Genomic DNA, 21,141 nt, shown 5'->3' on the forward strand with positions numbered 1-21,141 from the left:
ACACAAAATATATATATATATATATATATATATATATATATATATATATATATATATATATAAATTAACAGGTATTCCACAAAATCAAGTCATGCATGAGCTGATAGCTGACGAGGCGTGTAATGCCAAGTTGACTATAAGCCATGATGTACGACGAGCTTGGGCTGAAGTGCCCAAGAGTGGTGGCGCGCAAGTACGCAGTGGCTTTACTCTCCTATGATGAACTAAATTTCTTTGTACATTTGTGCAGTGACAATAAAGGTATTATATTCTTCTATTCTATTCTATTGTATTCAGATACTTTCATTTTATATTTTGTTGCTTTAAAAAAATTAATTAATTAATTAATTAATTAATTTTGGGTGTGTATTTTTTGGGGTTTTGTTTTCGAGTAGAGTTTATTTCGTCCTCGGTTGGTTCAGTAACACACGCTGCCATTTTCTTCTTCTTTAGGGTATTTTTGGCAGTTGGCAAACCAACTTAAAGGTGCATTACCGCCACCGACTGGGCTGGAGTGTGGAACAGGCACTATTGGTGTGTGGGGGGGCTATATTCTTTTAGCTGTTTGTTTCTTTTCAATACTTGATGACCAAAGCAAGCGCTGCCGTTTTGTTTTTCTCTACTCACAGTATATGAGCTGATATCCTAGTAGTAGAGTATCCAATCAGAGCATGCGACTGATTGCTCATATCCAGTGAATGTGGATTAAATAAATAAATATAAAACCTACACACCCATACATGTAATATGTTTGCAGACAGACAAATTGGCAAAAAATTGTTTTTAACAAAATTTATTAGAAATTTTGAGTGGGAACACTCCCCATGCAATAAAACCCTAAAAGTCACAACATGATTCTAGATTGGCTTGGTAGTTGTGTACAGTGTGTCTGCCTGCCGTGTGGATAAGAGAGCAGATTTTCTCCTGGTCAGCCTTTTCTCTCCAGTCTGTCCACACAGCCACGGTCTGCCTAAACGGCCCAAAGCTGTTTGATCACAGGACAAATTGGCCTATAGGGGAGACATTTGGGGGGGAATGTGTTTGTGGAGTAGGGTTGCAAGGAAGATGCTTAATTTCTCTATGTGAAATTAAACAGTGGATTTGGAAGCAGATGAAATATTCATCATTACGTTGGAGCACTCCAGTTCTGTGTTTGCCTTTCACTCATCACTGTGGCTGCTATTGCCAGAGCTGCTACTTAGAGGAGGAGGTGGATTCGCACCGCAATGGCTAATCAACTCCCTTCCCTCTCACATTGGATCTGTGTGGACAACAGTCTTTCATCGTCTTCGTTTAACAGACTGCAGTGAAGTATTTAAAGTTGGTGTGTAAGGAGCACAAAACCGACTGCCTCCATTCCAAATACACAGCCCCACCCTCGGCTCCCTCACATTCTCCCCAGCCTGCCCCAGTAACCTGCACGCCGCGCTTAGCTAGTGCCTCCATTAATCATTCACAGCAGGTAGCACGCTCTACATCAAGTGTAACAAGCTCCCCACAGATTGACCGGCCTGCTTTAGCCCCCTCCTGTGCAGGGGGAGTCACGTTGGGCCTACACACTGCCGCTAGAAAGAAACACACATTTGTGATGTTCATTTGTTTTCTTAAACTTCATTTGAGACAGATTTGGGGTTTGCTTTTATGTTGAATTGGTGAGAAGGTATTGATAATATGGTGGAAGTTTTTGTAAAGTCCATTGACGTACAGTATATGATGTAATTTTACAAACACGTGCAGAATTTTTAAGCAAGTAATTGACATTAAAAGCGATGTAGGCAGCATTGCCTGAATCCATCTTGTTTAATACTGTAATGATTTAATTCATACTAAATGATTTCTCATTTGCTTGAAGTATGAATCAGTTAAGCAAGACCCCATGGATGACACTATGGATCAATGCATATTCAACATCTCTTGCCTTTACTTGCTGTTTGGTTCATTCCATTATAAGATTTCAGACAAACTCTGTACTCATAGCATCTCTTGCTCGCCTTGATGGTTCTGGTCACCATTACAGTAATCAGACTACTTGACAGGTTTGTAATGGTGCTAATTGAAGAGATTAAAGTGTGAGCGGCGAGTGCTCCCCTTCCCCCGGCAGATGGATTTGATGAGCACCCACTGTGAACCTTAAGTGTTGCTGCTGGGATTACAACAACTGGGGAGGGCAACCTGCCGCGAAAGGATGACCAGGCCTTGCTGGACAAAGCCAAATCAAATGGGCTGCTCCAGCCTTGTGGCATAGTCTTCAGGCTTTCCAGCTTGAAACCCCTTCAAAAAAGGATAAGGGTTGGGGGATTTGGGGGTAGTAGAGAACACGCATGTACAAAACTTACTTGTGAAAGTGATGTCTTGGCATCTAACTACCACCATGAATCATGTTCACATTAGGAAAGTGTATGCTGCCTTGTGATGTTTTCATAGTGGGTGCCTGGATTTAGGCTCTTAGGGACATTATGTTCCACTCTTGATGTTGAGAAACGGTCTCAAATTATTTGTATTTTAATAAAAATAGAATAACACAAAGGAAAAGAAAAAAGAGACCAGCTCAGTAGGGTGTCATAATTTTCTTCTTTTTTTTTTTTAAAGACACTGTCCATAAAGACCTGTGTGAAAAAGCAACAAAACAGCAACACGGAGCTCTCTGAATCCTAGCTTTGCCCTCATGCCTATTCACCACCACACAGCTACATATGGAGGCTCCTGTGAGCCATCTTTTTTTTTTTTGCTGCTGAAGACCAGCCGATGTTTTTCTACTTGTGCATATCAATAGCAGGAGAGAGAGTCTCAGAGTGTCCTGTTGTTTGTCTTTGCCAAAGGCTCTTGCTTTGCCTTGTGGCTCCCAGGGAACGCATCCTTTTCCCTGCCTCCATTCGTCCCCGGGCCCCTCTCTCTCTCCATCTGATTGGCATTCCCAAACCCTAAGTGCCGGCCTGAGCTAAGCCTCAGAGCAAATGTTTGCCAGAAAAGTGGTGGCGAGAATAAGGCCGGCCGATGGGGCTTCACAGTCCGTGACCAGACGAGCTGTCCCAGGGATTTCTCCGTCACTGCTATTTTTTTCCCCTCCCGCAGCTGGAGAGACGAGCCGAGAGGAAGAAAGAAAGATGGAGAGTAAAAGAGTGTGAATAAAAGGCATCTGGTGGTGAAGAGCTTGTGACTGTTTAACGGCAACCTTTTCTTCTCTTTGATTCCTCTCCAGCCAGGGATTACCAGTACTTGGCATTTAGAGAGATTGGATCATTTGTGTGTGTGTGTGTGTGTGTGTGTGTGTGTGTGTGCGCGCGCGCGCACTTATTTGCCTATGAGTGGAAAATATACACTAGTTTACAAAAATTTGGCTTTATTAAATATTCAGTTCCGTGCTATCACTATTAATGATATGTTTTTTTTCTCTCTTTTTATTATTAGATTTCCTATAATGCTATATGTTCCTAGTAGAAGACAACATTCTTTATCTTCAGCTTTAGATTCTATATACTTCTATGTGGATATATGGATATGCAATAGGACATCGAGTATGCATGTTTAATGGGGCACACATGCTTACTCCAATGAAATAAGAAAAGCAAAGAAACCAATAATGTCCAGTAAGATACGTGAAATAATGTAGTTTTGGTTCCGTCACTTAGGGGGCAGTAAAAGACAAGAGGCTGTGGCATTTAAATGTGTGTATTATCATACACAGCTCTATTATGGAATATGTATACACATCTGAAAAGATAGTTTCAAAATTTTTGATTGAGTACACAGTGTATAATTATCTGCTGAGCTGCAAAAATATTTTCTGGATTTTTCAAAATGGTACTGTATAAATATGAACATGTCCAACACAAATCCCTGGTGTTGCATACAGTGTGAAGAGGGGATTTCTTGATGGTAGCTGAAATGTCTATCTCGGAGTATTTATGAGATAATGTCAGCCTTTTTCTTTTTTTTTCCTTCATTTCTCCCTCCCAATGCACTGCAGTTTTCCTCCCGTTGCTGAAGAGTCTATTTTGACATTTAAAATGAAATGTCAGTGCAACTAGAATTTAATAGGTCTGGCTCTTTTTTGCTGTGCTTTAATCAAACCTCATTGTGGCCTGCAGATAAATGCTTGAGGTGATACAAATGTCAGCTGCTCAGAATATCTCATTCAGATATCTCTTTGATTTAAGAATGAGTGGTAAATAAACATGGTAGATGTGCTTGTTTATCTTTCCTTGTGTATATATAGATAGTGAAGAGAGAGTGGAAGGAGATTTTCCCATTTAGTTTTGTAATGCGTGTTTTTATAGCTATCGAAAGCCCTCGTCTAGTAAAAGAGGTGGAATTCGTTGCTCATGAATAACTAATGACATTGCGGTTTGTGAATATACCAGCAGCAATGGGCAAATGGCTTTCACTTTCAATTTAATTTTAATTCGAGCCTTTGGAAAATTCCTCTGTTGGTTAATATACTATCAAATCTCTTCCACACACACGAACATATTTTGATTGTTTTTTTTCCCCCAGTTTGTTTCTGCAATCTGATGCACCCGCATCCATGTTAAAACCCTAAATCAAACACTAATAAACAGCTTTTGTTTGGATCTTTATCGTTATAGGACAGCCTGTGCTAGAGGAAGTAGAGGCAATATTGACAGTTGACTAGTGTTCATAATGAGAGGTTGAGGGAAGTGAGCAGTAAAATGGCAGAGCCCCATGGAGGATTCATGTTCTTGAACAGCTAAACTCCTCTCAGCCAGGACCTCTGCTTTGGCATTAGTTTCTTCTTTCTCCTGGGCCGAGATGCCCTCTGACCCCAAACGCTTCATTACAGCCAAGCGCGGGTGTTTACTACTGCCTGCCGGTCAGGCCTGGGCAGCCAAATCCCTGTAGACCTCTGGTCAAACACAGATATTACACTCTGTAATAACACTGGCCAACCTGGCTGACCTCTGCTCACTTCATAAAGCATTGCTCACAGACCAGTGTGTGGGCTGCTGGTTGTTTAAGTGTCTGTAGTGGGCTAGGCATTAATTTGAGATGCTGCACTCAATTTTAAAACTTATGTACGTAACTGACCTAAGCACTCATGACTCTTTCCTTTTTGACATTATAAATTAGCATGAAAAAGCAGTTTGCTATGTAAGCCTAAAGATTTTTTTTCTGTTAGCCTTGAGATATTGCTTTAACGCATTAGTAAAACATTTTCCAGGCAGCCACACCCCAGAATACGGCTCATAAACTTAAAATTTTTCCTGCCATGATGTGATCATAGTTTTCTGCCTCCATTGACACGAGTACCGGTATGTGTCCAGGCTAAGGTTCCATGTCGACTCTGTGTGCCTGCTTTGGGATTTGGTCATGTGCAACATGGGATTTCCAGCACAATGGCCAGTTTGCTCTGCTTCTACAGCTGCTTCTCTGGGGGAATGCAGTCAAATCTACACTAGTCCAGATCCAAGCGGTACACGCTTTGATCATTTTTGCCTGCTGCTCATCAGACTGGCATTGGGTTTTTTTAACCAACAGTCGCATTTGGGGCGAGAGCAGATGCGAACTGTTGAAAGGCACGCAATGTTATTAAGAGCAGATACACACCAAAGAGCAATACTGTCCATTTTAGATTGGGTTGTTGGCATCAGGTATTTAGCAAGGGATCCATGGAATGCTGGTCTTCCCTTTCATCCCTCATTTTTTTCCAAGCCATGTCTCCCTGTGAGGTGCGAGCTATTATTTGCTACTTATGCAGTTCTTTGCCTAGATATGTAGGCAGTCCAGGTTAAATATGTCGATTTTTAAGCAATTTTCACCTGATTTGGTTGTGCTTACTGTTTTCAGGTTAAGAGGAACATTTCTGATTTGACAAACATCCCGGTACGACATCAGCAGTGGGATGGATGGCCTGCTTCAGCCTTAGATGACTCGGTAAGACTTTTTCCCTCCCTGATTCTGTGTTTAATGCATGTCAGCTTTATGAGCATACAGTAACTAACATCCAACACCTTGTTTGAATCCATGTAATTTACTTATTTTAGACATTTTTTCCGTTATTAAAAAATAAATGTAGTTTGGTATTTTTAACCATCTCTGTTTTGCTTTTGGCATCTTCCAATAGGAGACTAATTAAGATGTCACACATCATCTCCCCTCTTGTTGTCCTCTGCTTGTGGACATTTAAGCTCATGTAGTAGAGTGTCACTGACCTTTCCCACTCCGGGCACTGCTCCCTGCCTTTCAGTTTCACACAATCCCACTGATCAGAAGACGCCTTAACACTAAACTCAGAGAATCTAGAACAATCTGCCGTATAACACCATGGGAACATTTTCCTCATTAATTGTGCCACTGGTATCATGTACTGAAGCAGTTAATTTTAGAGAACACCCTTAACGAATGTGTAACAGTAAAATAAATACTTGGTGAGTTTTTACGCACATAGTAAAACCTATTTCTTTAGCTTTTTAGACTTTAAAAATAAACGCTCTCTATCTATCTATCTATCTATCTATCTATCTATCTATCTATCTATCTATCTATCTATCTATCTATCTATCTATCTATCTATCTATCTATCTATCTATCTATCTATCTATCTATCTATCTATCTATCTATCTATCTATCTATCTATCGTGTGTGTGTGTCTATATATGAGTGATTCCACGCTTATGGGTACTGAAATGGGGACATGAACTTTATTTTTAAAAATTCACCTAAAACCATTTCTTTTTTTACCATCAGGTCACAAAACATGTAATCTTTAATGAATGATATGTTAAAAGATAACTTTAATTTTCTGAGATGTAATAAAAACATATTTATATGCCAAAGTCAGAACGTAACAGAAGTGTTGTGGACATATATATTCTCAATTTTAACAATGTAGAATTACTTTTTGAAACATAGGAAGGTGATGTTTTAGCAAATATAATTAATAAACGTGTAGTAGAATAAACATACACATTCTTTCAATAAGATTAACATGGTATATAGCTAGATTGTAATTAATTTGTAACAGACGCGAGATGGACAATCGTAACAGAAGTAATGTAACAGACATCATTTTGGAACTCATAGGCTTGACTTTGGCATATAAATATGTTTTTATTACATCTCAGAAAATTAAAGTTATCTTTTAACATATCATTCATTAAAGATTACATGTTTTGTGACCTGATGGTAAAAAAAGAAATGGTTTTAGGTGAATAAGTTCATGTCCCCATTTCAGTACCCATAAGCGTGGAATCACTCATATATATATATATATATATATATATATATATATATATATATATATATATATATATAAAATATATATATTTTTTGAGTAGTTTGTTTGATCTGCTTTTCCGACAACCCTAAACCTGACATCCGTATATTTGTGTGAACTTTGTAACAGTGTAGCTAAACCAAACACACCCTGCTAAGTGAAGCTATTGAGGTTTTATTCTGTATTTTGTTTTGCTTGCATTCAGATAGTGACAATGAATGAGTGATTTGTTGTTTTTACATGTCCTTTCTTTTGACGAACATGTGTTCCCTGTTTCATTTTTTGTGTGTATTGTTAAAGTGTGTGTGAAATGGTCATCTAGTAGCAAAAAGCACAGGAGAAATGAGGTCATTTAGTATACACCCTCTTACCACAGAAGCTGCCCACTTCAACCTGGCCACTTCAGGGCCTGAAGTGTGCTCAGTCAAGGCCAGAAGCCACAAGCTTGGCTTGAGTGAAGAGGCCTGCCGCTCATGAATACTCTTTAGGCCACATTAAACTATTAATTCCGGCTCTGCTTGGTAAGTGGCTATGTGTGGCAGGCTCGTGCTTGGCCACATCTCTGGTTCACCTTCCACCATGCTGACGAGGAGAAGATATTCAAAACATTAGCTCTTAATAATGGCCAAGGCTTGTATTGAAATATCTGCCCGTGTATTAAAGTGAAAAGCTCCTGTGTGGCAGACAGGCTGTTTCTGTGCATATCTCATTAACCCAGACTCCTCTCAGGATTTGTACCAGTACACAACACAGCCACGGCTTAGAATTACATTTACCGTACGAGAAACCTGAATCGATGGCTGCTTGCTTTCATTGACCACTGCTTGTTCTCTCTAGCTTTCTCATTTAATTCTTTATTTTATTCTCAATTTTATATGGGAGATAAATTGGAGGATATCATTGTATTGATAGTCAGTTTACTCATCAGAGATTTCCCACGTCAAATTTATTTATCAGATGAATTCATATTTTATTATTATATCGAGTTAAAGCTAGTTATTTTATGATTATTTTGTATCTAGCTAGTTGAAAGTAAATAAAATTTTTCTAGTAAGTTTTGCTGAGAGTAAGAGAAATCTGCACTCACGCAATTTAGCATCTGTTTATCTTCAACAAATATTTACTTGCTAGAAGAAGGCTTGATTGAACTCATTTGGTCTGTTTATTCAATTCCATTATTAATTTTGAGCTGTAGTTGATACTTAGAAAAATAGAATAGAATGAAAAGATAGATTAGAAGAATAATTTTAAAGATGTCCAAAAAAAAATCCATCCATTAACCATGGTGTAATATATGATATAAGGCATTTCTTCCTCTGGGAATTCAGTCCATTAACTTATTGGCATGAAACAGTAATGTTTGGATTGTTTGAAATGTATGAGCAGATGCTTATTTCACAAATGTAATAGGAGAATATTACAGACATTTTTGTTGGCAGTGCCCTGTTACCTGTGGCATCGGTCCAACTGTCCAGTATGTTCATATAAAAAGATTACTTGTTACTGCAGCTCTCTTTGAGCTGAGACAAACGTTAGTGCATCCTGCGTTTACTTTTTGATCCAGCATGATTGAACATTGATTATTGCTGTTCTTAAAGTGCATATCCTGGACCAAATTTGTTTTTTTAATATGAAAAAATGTCTCTTTACACACTCATCCAGAAGGGTAATTTTGCACAAGGCCATCTGTCTACAGCAGAAAAAAATAAAATAAAACGCGTCTGGAAAAATCCCAAGGTAGTCTGGAGCCAGATTCGTGACGTCACCTGCGGAAGCGCCAGCAGGCTGCGAGAGCTTGCACGATTTCAGTGCACAGCCTGTGTAGACCAAGTTTAGCAGCTAGCGATTTTGCATTGAAATATGGAATTGTCACCTGAGTGCAATGTGGGAAACGATTAGTACTAATCCCATCAAGATTGGTGTTGCTACACCTTCCTACGATACATCTGTTAACCATTTTAGTAATTACATGATAACGTTGAAGAAATTTGCAGAAAACCACCAGGTCGTTTTCTCATAAATAAACCAGTGCTGACGTAGGATTTGGAGAGAGGCGTCCCACACGTGACGTCACGAAAATCAATGTTTCCCAGGAAATCCAAATGCCAAATTTTTTCAGAGGCGGCCCAATTCGCCTCAAATGGCTTGATTTCAACTGAATTTTTCTGGTATTGCGCAAGGTAAAAAAAATTGCACAAAATCCAAAATGTGACAGATATTTGGCCAAAGTTTAATATAAAATAGGAGAATTACATTGATCTTGCTCCTGAATTTACCCGTGATATGCACTTTTTAAGACAAGCTATTCCCAAACAAGAAGTGAGAAACTAACTAACGAAAGGTTTGTGGGTTAAGCTGCTGTTTTTTCTTTCCACCTTTCCTGGAGGAATACCAACGATGAAAGCGAACGGACTCTTAAATTTAAAAGTGTTCAAGTCAAAGTGTAATGTGATCCAGGGTTATGCTTCTGTCTGAGCTGGCACTGCAGCTCGCCTCTGACTTCCCTGCTGATCACTTCTGACCAACAGCCTTATGAAACACCTGAGGGAATGATTGACAGCCCCTGGTACATCCTTATTAGAGTACTTTCCACCATAATTGCTGACATTTATTCAGTGTTTCATGGTGTTTGCTAATGTATTACTGCGGCTGCTCTCAGAGGGGTTATATTCCTCTCTCCTCTTATGGGATCTTCACCTTGTGGACTCAAGTAGGAGGCTTATTGCGGCTGTTGGTTGCCTTAGTGACAGGGCTCAATGCTAAGCTGCCCAGAGCCCTGAGTTGAGATTGCTGTCTGCAGGGTGATGGACACTTTCTCATACACATTCTCGCCACCATACCAGCCACTTCTGACTTTTTTTTTTTTGCCTGTGCCATGTGACTTTGAACAGGCTTTACATGTCCTTTTGCATGTTGTGGTGCTTTCTGAGGCCAAGCTTCAAGCAGGAGTTTTTTGATCCCCCACAGCTGCTTTGCCTTTCAGCCCCTGTTACAGTTTTGGTTGCCTAATAGGCAATGGTTATCGGCTTCTGTTGTGCTGATTGAGAATTCAGGTGTGATTAAAGCTCCCATTCATGACGCAGGGCTTGATGTAGTTTGACAAGTTCACAGCTAACTCGGATAGCCACTTCCACTACTGGCAACCTGAAAGGTCCCAACAGGTGTTTGGGGAGCGGCGTCATTCTTCCTTCCTTCCTCTCTCCCTCTCTCTCTCTCTCTCTCTCTCTCTCTCTCTCTCCTGTCCACAGTCTGTTATGGCCTTAATTTCAAAGAACATGGGTGAGGTGTTGGTGGGGCTCAAGATCAGACAAGTGCAGCTGTCTACAGCAATTATCTCATCCTTACTGCTAGATAGAGAGACTCAAAGAAAATAATGGAAAAGTAAAAGAATTAGGTAGTTTGCAAGGTTTGTTTGGAGAGAGGGAAAGAAATCTTCTGCATGCACCCCAGTGCATGAGCTTTTGATGCAAGTGGTAATTAGGAGAATCCGAAGGGAGGAGAGTTCATTGTGTGCTGCTGGAGCAGGGGTTCAGGAAAAGGGGTGGGAGGGTGACCTCTCTCTCTGTAGCCTGCGGCTCATGAGCACACAACTAGTCTGCAGTGCTTGTCTCACAGCATCTCAAGAGGAAGAAAGGACCACTAAGTATGAAACGGGCCGCTACTTCATATGTTCTGTCTCCAATATACCCAGCTCTTTTTGCCCTTTCTTTCAATCCCTATTGTGCGGTGAAGTGATGAAACTTGATTTTAAACTCTTATGATAGTAGGAGGGGAAGCCTGCTATTGAGAAGCCAGAGCCAGTGTTCTTGTGTTTTTGATTACTTAGGGAGGAGAGTCATTATCGAGCAGTTATCCATTTGGAGCTCTGCAAAGTTCTGTTCAATTTAATATGGCTACAGCAACACATACCCCGCAACTGTTTTACTCGAGTGTAATCACTGCTTAGTGTATCTTCCAGGGATACACTGAATAACTCACAATGAGAGTCTTTTGGGGGTGTTTAAATCCCTGCCCAAACGAAGTTTGGCGGGGGATATAGAAACGGGTTCGGTCCATCCGGTCATGTTTTCGTTTTTGGGCCATTTCTTTAAAACTACTGAAGAGATCTTCATGAAACTTTGTATTCATATCAAGCATCATGTGAACTGGTGCCTTTTGCTATTTTGGATTTTTGAAAAAAGTATTTTTCAAATTTTTACATAAAAAAAAATAGATTTTGACTTGGTTTCTAAGAGCAATGTTCGTTTCCGGAGCATATATCCAAAACTATTCATGATGCGGATTTGAAACTTGGTATACATGTTAACAAGGTGATGCAGGTGTGCCTTTTCATACTATGAATTTTAATTTTTCATGTTTCCATGGAAACAATTTCAGACTTAGTCTCTCGGGTTAGTCTTAGGGGTAGGTTTTGTTTCCGGAGCAGAACTTGAAAACTATGAGCGGTGTGGTCTTGAAGGTTGGTATATGTGTTAAGTAATGTATATGTTCCTTTTGAAACTAAGAAATATGAGAAATTTAAATTTTTAGCTCACCTGGACCTAAGGTCCGGTGGGCTTATGCCATGGGCTGCTGAGGTCAGTGTAAAGAGGTAGGGTTGGTTTCCTGCAGCAGAACTTGGAAAAATGAGACAAATAATATCTTGAAACTTGGTATATAGGGTGAGGGATATAGATGACTTTTTTTAATAAGTCAATTGAGCTAAGTGTTTGCTCCCCCTGTACTCTACCTACCCGTGTCCTCTCTGTACAGTAAACTTATTTTAGTTATCCTTGAAAGGCAGGAAACACAAAACCTTTCCTCTGAATGCAATATGCTGTTTGGAAATCCAGTTGTTGTTTTTTTGGTAGAACAACAGCAAAAATAGACTACAGAGCATTTGTATAAGGTGTTGCATACCTTTTGGTCATATAAATAAATCACAATGTAGATTTCATTCATTTCTAGTTCAAACCCAGCAGTTAATTTACTGTTGCTGTTAATGACCCCTCAGTTCTGCAGTACCCAGCTGGCCCATGCGAGCTGAAGCACTTTCCAAAAGGACTGATTACAACCCCATGCTGTCTGCAATGCATCCTTTCTTTTCTCATTTCCACCATTGGATCTGATCTCTCCCTATGGGAATCAGTCAGCCTATCAGCTAGCCTTTAACTAGTTAAACTCACAAGTGTGAGAGTTTTTACTCTTTTATGTAGGTTGGTGGATGTTTGCTGTACAGGTAGGTCATTAGATGACACCCTGATGGCAAAGCTGATCTTAGAATCAATATAATTAATGAGGCTTGCTTTGTAGTTGCGTTACACAGACACGCAAGTGTTGAGAAAGCTGACGTGAGTCCTGAAAATGAGCAGGTGAGTGTCATTAAAGGCGATAAACCATAATGGCAGGTATGTGTTGATAAAGCTGATGTGAGCTGAGAGGATGAAGCATTCTGTTTCGCAGTGTTGGGGAGGTGCGAAGGGCAGACAGGTCTTAATAAGTCCCTGTAGTGTGCAGGCCTGCTGACATTTCCACTGCAGATGGAGAGTTAATGAGACAACCAGACTTCCACCCCACCCCTCCATCTTCTAGCTGCAGGCAGACCAGCTGATAGAAATATTGCTTTTTAAATCATCAGAGATATAATTCCTGTTCACCTCCGTGGAGAGCAATGATCGAATCAGAAACCTTCATTTTATCAAAACCAAGTCTGTAAACAAGTGCAGTACTTAAGTAACATTCACTTAAAGGGTATGTTTTGGTTACATGACCCTGGCCACCTGTTGTCAGCTCCTTGTCATCTAACACATTGATTGATTGGTTACCCCTAGTGTTTCCAGTCTCTAAGCCCAAGGCTTGTGCTTGAGCTTTGATTGCTTATGCTTGCGTCTTGTTGCTGTGTAGCTAATGGCTCTGATGTTGTTTTTGTGTGTAGATGACGTTGGCCTCCTCTGGGATCAGCTACCCATGTCATCGGCTGAGCGTGTGCAGGAGATCCTCCCCAGCCACTACTTTGGAACCGACTGAAGAGGTGTGACGCAAAAACACTCATTCAGCAACACCTCTCTGATTTGATTTTGGTTTTAATTTTATCAATTTTTTAATTTCTTTTACACCTACCATTGCCAGGTTGATGGCAGTTCAAGGTTATATCTGATCATTTGATATTGTGTGTGTGTGTGTGTTTGTTTTATAATTTTATATATATATATATATATATATATATATATATATATGAGTGATTCCACGCTTATGGGTACTGAAATGGGGACATGAACTTATTTTTAAAAATTCACCTAAAACCATTTCTTTTTTTTACCATCAGGTCACAAAACATGTAATCTTTAATGAATGATATGTTAAAAGATAACTTTAATTTTCTGAGATGTAATAAAAACATATTTATATGCCAAAGTCAGAACGTAACAGAAGTGTTGTGGACATATAGATTCTCAATTTTAACAATGTAGAATTACTTTTTGAAACATAGGAAGGTGATGTTTTAGCAAATATAATTAATAAACGTGTGTAGTAGAATAAACATACACATTCTTTCAATAAGATTAACATGGTATATAGCTAGATTGTAATTAATTTGTAACAGACGCGAGATGGACAATCATAACAGAAGTAATGTAACAGACATCATTTTGTTGGAACTCATAGGCTTGACTTTGGCATATAAATATGTTTTTATTACATCTCAGAAAATTAAAGTTATCTTTTAACATATCATTCATTAAAGATTACATGTTTTGTGACCTGATGGTAAAAAAAGAAATGGTTTTAGGTGAATAAGTTCATGTCCCCATTTCAGTACCCATAAGCGTGGAATCACTCATATATATATATATATATATATATATATATATATACGTGCATCTCAAAAAATTAGAATACCATGAAGAAGTTCCTTATTTTTCATAATTTAATTCAAAAAGGTAAACTTTCATATATTCTATATTCATTACATGTAAAGTGAAATATTTAAAGCCTTTTTTTTAATTTTGTTGATTATGGCTTATAGCTCATGAAAATCAGAAATCTAGTATCTCAAATTATTAGAATATTCCCCAAGATCAATCAAAAAAAAGGATTTACAATACAGAAATGTCCAACTTCTGAAAAGTATGTTCATTTATACACTCAATACTTGGTTGGGGCTCCTTTACCATGAATTACTGTATCAATGCAGTGTGGCATGGAGGTGATCAGTCTGTGGCACTGCTGAGGTGTTACTGAAGCCCAGGTTGCTTTGATAGTGGCCTTCAGCGTATCTGTATTTTTGGGTCGGGTGTTTCTCGTCTTCCTCTTGACAATACCCCATAGATTCTCTATGGGGTTCAGGTCAGGTAAGTTGGCTGGCCAATCAAACAGTAACATCATGGTCAGCAAACCATTTGGTAGTAGTTTTGGCACTGTGGGTAAGTGCTAAGTCCTGCTGGAAAAGGAAATCAGCATCTCCAAAAAGCTCGTCAGCAGATGGGAGCATGAAGTGCTCTAAAATCTCCTGGTAGATGGCTGTGTTGACTTTGGACTTGATAAAATACAGTGGACCAACACCAGCAGATGACATGGCACCCCAAATCATCACAGACTGTGGAAACTTCACACTGGGCTTCAAACATCTTGGATTCCTGTGCCTCCTTGGATCACTCTTCCTCCAGACTCTAGAACCGTGATTTCCAAATTAAATGCAAAATGTACTTTCATCTGAAAAGAGGACTTTGGACCACTGAGCAACAGTCCATTTCTTTCTCTCCTTAGCCCAGATAAGACACTTCTGACATTGTCTCTGGCTCAGGAGTAGCTTGATATTAGGAATGCGAAAGTTGTATCCCCTTTCTTGAAGATGTCTGTTCGTGATGGGTCTTGATACACTGACACCAGCCTCAATCCACTCCTTGTAAAGCTCTCCCAAGTTCTTGAATCAACTTTTCTTGACAATCCTCTCAAGACTACAACCATCCCTGTTGCTTGTGCACCTTTTCCAGCCACCCTTTTCAGCAATGACCTTTTGTGGCTTACCCTCCTTGTGGAGGGCATCAGTGATCATCTTCTGGACAACAGTCAAGTCAGCAGTCTTCCCCATGATTGTGGTTGTGTGTACTGAACTAGACCGAGAGATACACTGTTCATACTGTTTTACTCAAACTCGAAATGAAATATTCTAATATTTTGAGATGTTTTTTTTTTGTACTGTATGCCATACTGATTAAAATTAAAATAGAAAAATGCTTGAAACATTTTAGTTTATGTGTAATGAGTCTATAATATACAACCCCGATTCCAAAAAAGTTGGGACAAAGTACAAATTGTAAATAAAAATGGAATGCAATAATTTACAAATCTCAAACTGATATTGTATTCAAAATAGAACATAGACAACATATCAACTGTCGAAAGTGAGACATTTTGAAATTTCATGCCAAATATTGGCTCATTTGAAATTTCATGACAGCAACACATCTCAAAAAAGTTGGGACAGGGGCAATAAGAGGCTGGAAAAGTTAAAGGTACAAAAAAGGAGCAGCTGGAGGACCAAATTGCAACTCATTCTGTCAATTGACAATAGGTCATTAACATGACTGGGTATAAAAAGAGCGTCTTGGAGTGGCAGCGGCTCTCAGAAGTAAAGATGGGAAGAGGATCACCAATCCCCCTAATTCTGCGCCGACAAATAGTGGAGCAATATCAGAAAGGAGTTCGACAGTGTAAAATTGCAAAGAGTTTGAACATATCATCATCTACAGTGCATAATATCATCAAAAGATTCAGAGAATCTGGAAGAATCTTTGTGCGTAAGGGTCAAGGCCGGAAAACCATACTGGGTGCCCGTGATCTTCGGGCCCTTAGATGGCACTGCATCACATACAGGCATGCTTCTGTATTGGAAATCATAAAATGGGCTCAGGAATATTTCCAGAGAACATTATCTGTGAACACAATTCACCGTGCCATCCACTGTTGCCAGCTAAAACTCTATAGTTCAAAGAAGAAGCCGTATCTAAACATGATCCAGAAGCACAGACGTCTTCTCTGGGCCAAGGCTCATTTAAAATGGACTGTGGCAAAGTGGAAAACTGTTCTGTGGTCAGACGAATCAAAATTTGAAGTTCTTTATGGAAATCAGGGATGCCGTGTAATTCGGACTAAAGAGGAGAAGGACGACCCAAGTTGTTATCAGCGCTCAGTTCAGAAGCCTGCATCTCTGGTGGTATGGGGTTGCATCAGTGCGTGTGGCATGGGCAGCTTACACATCTGGAAAGACACCATCAATGCTGAAAGGTATATCCAGGTTCTAGAGCAACATATGCTCCCATCCAGATGACGTCTCTTTCAGGGAAGACCTTGCATTTTCCAACATGACAATGCCAAACCACATACTGCATCAATTACAGCATCATGGCTGCGTAGAAGAAGGGTCCGGGTACTGAACTGGCCAGCCTGCAGTCCAGATCTTTCACCCATAGAAAACATTTGGCGCATCATAAAACGGAAGATACGACAATAAAGACCTAAGACAGTTGAGCAACTAGAATCCTACATTAGACAAGAATGGGTTAACATTCCTATCCCTAAACTTGAGCAACTTGTCTCCTCAGTCCCCAGACGTTTACAGACTGTTGTAAAGAGAAAAGGGGATGTCTCACAGTGGTAAACATGGCCTTGTCCCAACTTTTTTGAGATGTGTTGTTGTCATGAAATTTAAAATCACCAAATTTTTCTCTTTAAATGATACATTTTCTCAGTTTAAACATTTGATATGTCATCTATGTTCTATTCTGAATAAAATATGGAATTTTGAAACTTCCACATCATTGCATTCCGTTTTTATTTACAATTTGTACTTTGTCCCAACTTTTTTGGAATTGGGGTTGTATAACATTTTCACTTTCTTAAATAACTGATGGAAAATATTGAACTTTTTCACAATATTCTAATTTTTTGAGATGCACTAGTGTGTGTGTGTGTGTGTGTGTGTGTGTGTGTGTGTATATATCTATATAAATATAAAATATTAATTATACATATATACAAAGGCCATGAGTATTTCTGCTGTAGCATATTATTACTTATTCTATCCACATTCACTGGATATGAGCAATCGTGTACTCCGATTGGCTACTGTACTACGAGGATATCAGCTCATATACTGTGAGTAGAGAAAAACAAAATGGCGGAGCGCCATTTTCTTCTTCTTTAGGGTTTTTTGGTGGTTGGCAAACCAACTTAAAGGTGCAGTACCGCCACCGACTGGGCTAGAGTGTGGAACAGGAGATATTGGGCAGGAAAAAAACCCTACATATTATTTTAGCTATTTCTGTTTCTTTTAAATACTTGATAAAGTGAAATATCTGACTTGATGCGCTTGGCCATTTTGTTTTTCTCTACTCACGGTATATGAGCTGATTTCCTCATAGTATAGTAGCCAGTCGGAGTGCACGATTGCTCATATCCAGTGAATGTGGATAGAATAAGTAATAATACGCTGGAGCAGAAATACTCACGGCCTTTGAGAAAATTGTGAGAAAAGCCCCATTTATTTTCATCACAGTTACAGTTGAATTAATTTCATTAAAGCTTTGTACTTTGTGATATCTAAGGTTGATGATAGAAGTTGCTTGATATATAAAGTTTGAAATTAGTAAAAGGGAAGACTACCAGCAGATACTGTTGACTCCTGTCATTCATCTCTGAAGTAAGTTAAATATTAACAGGGTGTCCGCGGAGTCTAAAAAAAGTCTAAAATTACACATTTTCAATTTTAGGCCTAAAAAAGTCTAAAATACAGAGATATTTTGCACTGTTGGTCTAAAATCTCATTTGGGTAATTTAAGACCTAGGTTACGTGCAGAATAATTCTGCACGTAGAAAATCTTCCCGGAAGTTCCTTTCAGCACCTAGATGTCACCCGGGATTGGTTGGCATCTAGGTGCTGAAAGGAACTTCCGGGAAGATTTTCTAGTTTCGGTTGTATTGCCAGATTGGGCGGTTTTAAGTGCGTTTTGGCGGGTTTTGAACATATTTTGGGCTGGAAAACGTCAGCAGTATCTGGCAACACTGCCGGCGGGAAGATTTCCTGGTTCCGGTTTACAGTGCTGATTCAGTTCGTGCAGTTGCTGGTGTTGCGTAGGCTACCGTGTAAGCTCTGTCAATTTCAGAGACAAATTAAAAATGGAAGCGGACGAATTGGTTCCTACAAGAACTAGTAAGGGGTCAGTCATCTGGCATTTTTTGGATATCGCGAGGAGGACGTGGAACAGTAAATGCCAGTTTGTAAAGTGTGCAAAAAAAACCTGTCATCACGAAAGGCAGCAGCACGACAAATGTCACCTGAAAACTCATCCGGTACAGTATGAAGAGTCTCTTAAACTCCGAACTACTTGCCCACGAGCTAAAACCCCCCACGAGCTAAACAAATGACCATAGCGGCCTCGTTCTCCAAAGCCACCCCATCTGAGAAAACGAGTCAGAGATGGAGCGCTATAACGGATGCAATCACTAACTTCATTGCCGAAGACATGATCCCAGTTAGTATAGTGGAAAAACCAGGCTTCCAAAAATTACTAAACACACTCGATCCCAAACATGAGTTGCCTGGTTGCAGACATTTTACAGAGAAGGCAATACCGGAATTATACACATCTGAGAGGCAGAGCCAGAAAACATTCAGTTCAAAAGTGTGCAAAGAGAAAAATTATGTTTTGCAGATCTCTCTCTTCTCTCCCTCAATCTCTCTCTCTGTTGTGAATGTTCCAGTGGTTCTCAGTAGTCAGATTAATAGCTTGGAGATCTATTTTTTAAAATAATTTAATGAATGAGCGAAATTTAAGCGAAATGTCTTTCTCAGTGTTGAACTTGCACTTTATTGAATTGAGCAGCTCTGTATTGCCCCTTTGTTGCAATTTTCAAGATTGTTTTTGCAGTTTGTGCCACATCTTTGTTGAATAAAAATAGTCTTATTTCAATTCAATTGTGATTAATCACCAACATGAAAATTTAAAATGTGTTGTTGAAAACCACCTGTAAAGTTAACCAAGAATGTTATTTAATCTGCAGGGATTGTAGTGAAAACAGTAAAGAGTAAAAGTTAGATTTCATGGGGTCCTTTAGAGGAGATTTAAATATATCGAGATGTATATCGTATATCGTGAAATGGAGAAAATGTATCAGGATATTCATTTTTTCCCATATCGCACAGCCCTATTGTCACGGTTTGTAGCAAAATGGGCAAAGGCAAGTTTAACGACTGCTGGCTTGAACGCAATGATTTCGTAGACTGGTTAAAATGTGTACCAAACAATCCGTTTGAGGCGTACTGCACATTGTGCAAAAGAACACTCAAACTCAGCACCCTGGGTGTAAAGGCACCGGAATCGCACGCGAAAGCGGAGAAGCACCAGGCTGCCCATAAAAGTCTGCAACATTCGCATGTCATCACTCAATTTTGTTCACCGTTGTCAGGTCCAAGCACATCTCGAGGCGGTGTATCAGCTAACTCCGTGCAAACTGTAACGTTACAACACGCAAACCGTACGGAATCGAATGCCTCATCCTCAAGTGATTTGCGGGATGTCTTTGGCTCCACTGCAACTTAGTTCCTCATTAATGCAAGAGCGCACCCTAGGGATGTAATGAGTTCATTGGTGAATGATGATAAATTTTGTTATTTCGAAAGTAATTCAGGCTCCCCCAATTTTCTTTATTTTTTTTGTGTGGCATAAGTCTTAAATTTAACCTGTTATGGTCTTAAAAAGGTCTTAAAAAGTCTTAAATTGAACTTGTTCAAGCCTGCAGAAACCCTGTATTATGTCTCGTTTTGTTTTTGGAATTATTCACTCGTTCCAAGTATTCCTTCAGGAAAACACAAGGATTGCCCTGACCAGTGGTGGTGTTTTTTTTTTTTTTTTCACTTTTACCACAATGTGTTCATTGCCAGATGTGCGTTTTGGTAAGAAAACCGTTATTACAACATCTAAATTGGTTTGGGCTTCCAACAATTATTTGGGCCTGTACACCACTTGTCCTGTTTTAGTATCGGGTGAACCAAGACTGCCTCACAGCTCTGATTGTGGGAACACAAGTGTGTTTATTGCACGAATGGGTGGCGTAACAACTGTGATGTCACAGTTGAGTTGCTCTGTGTTCATACTACAGTCCCCAAGATTTTTTAAAGCTTGTGGAACTTTTTTTTTTTTCCCCCACTCTGGCCATTGAATATCAATGGCAAACAAGTATCCTTTTTTTGCCCCTAATGGTTTAAAAATAGATTAGAGCATACACCGTACAACAGCAAAACTTAGTCTTTGGGATGCAAATAGAAATAGATTTAATGCAAATGACTGTTTATGTTACAGTGTACAGATGTCCACATGGTCAGTGACAGCGAAGGAGACGACTTTGAGGATGCTCCTGAATTTGGAGTAGACGAGTCTGAAATCTTTGGCATGGGAAGCTCGAGTTGTCGAAAGTCGCCAATGAGTAAATTACAATTCCCAGTTACTCTCTTTCATGAATATCAGTGCTGGTGGCTTAATGTATCTCAGGATAAAATGAATTGTCCTTTTTCTGTTTTCTCAGTGCCAGAAAACAGTGAAAATGAGGGCGATGCTTTACTGCACTTTACCTCCGAGTTCTCATCAAGGTGAGTCTGCAGGACAAGTCAACATTCAACAGTTTTACTGGAGGTTGTTTAGAAATGGTCTTAAATACAAGCAAGGTGCGACATTATTTGGGGCAGTTGTACTGTTAAATAAATAAATGGGAATCCGTATATGTTTGACCTAGTGGTCTGATGGCAGTTTACCATTTATTATAAAATTTGAGAGAGTTTAAATTTGTCATGTTATGCTCTACTGATGTAGAATTATATTAAACATGTTTAAAAACCTATTAATTATTGAAGAAACGTAACGCACAAAAA

At 39.3% G+C, this 21,141-nt stretch overlaps 1 protein-coding gene across 1 annotated transcript in view; it reads left to right on the forward strand.

The window, feature by feature from the left end:
- Positions 1–21,141, forward strand: part of faf1 (Fas (TNFRSF6) associated factor 1) — a 124,624-nt gene that overhangs the window by 59,471 nt on the left and 44,012 nt on the right. The window contains exons 8-11 of the mRNA XM_060932117.1: positions 5,806–5,892; positions 13,150–13,245; positions 20,576–20,699; positions 20,799–20,862. Coding sequence (XP_060788100.1) covers positions 5,806–5,892; positions 13,150–13,245; positions 20,576–20,699; positions 20,799–20,862 — 371 coding nt within the window. The remainder of the gene's footprint in view (positions 1–5,805; positions 5,893–13,149; positions 13,246–20,575; positions 20,700–20,798; positions 20,863–21,141) is intronic.

Source organism: Neoarius graeffei, chromosome 10 (assembly GCF_027579695.1).
Source record: "Neoarius graeffei isolate fNeoGra1 chromosome 10, fNeoGra1.pri, whole genome shotgun sequence".
NCBI lineage: Eukaryota > Metazoa > Chordata > Actinopteri > Siluriformes > Ariidae > Neoarius > Neoarius graeffei.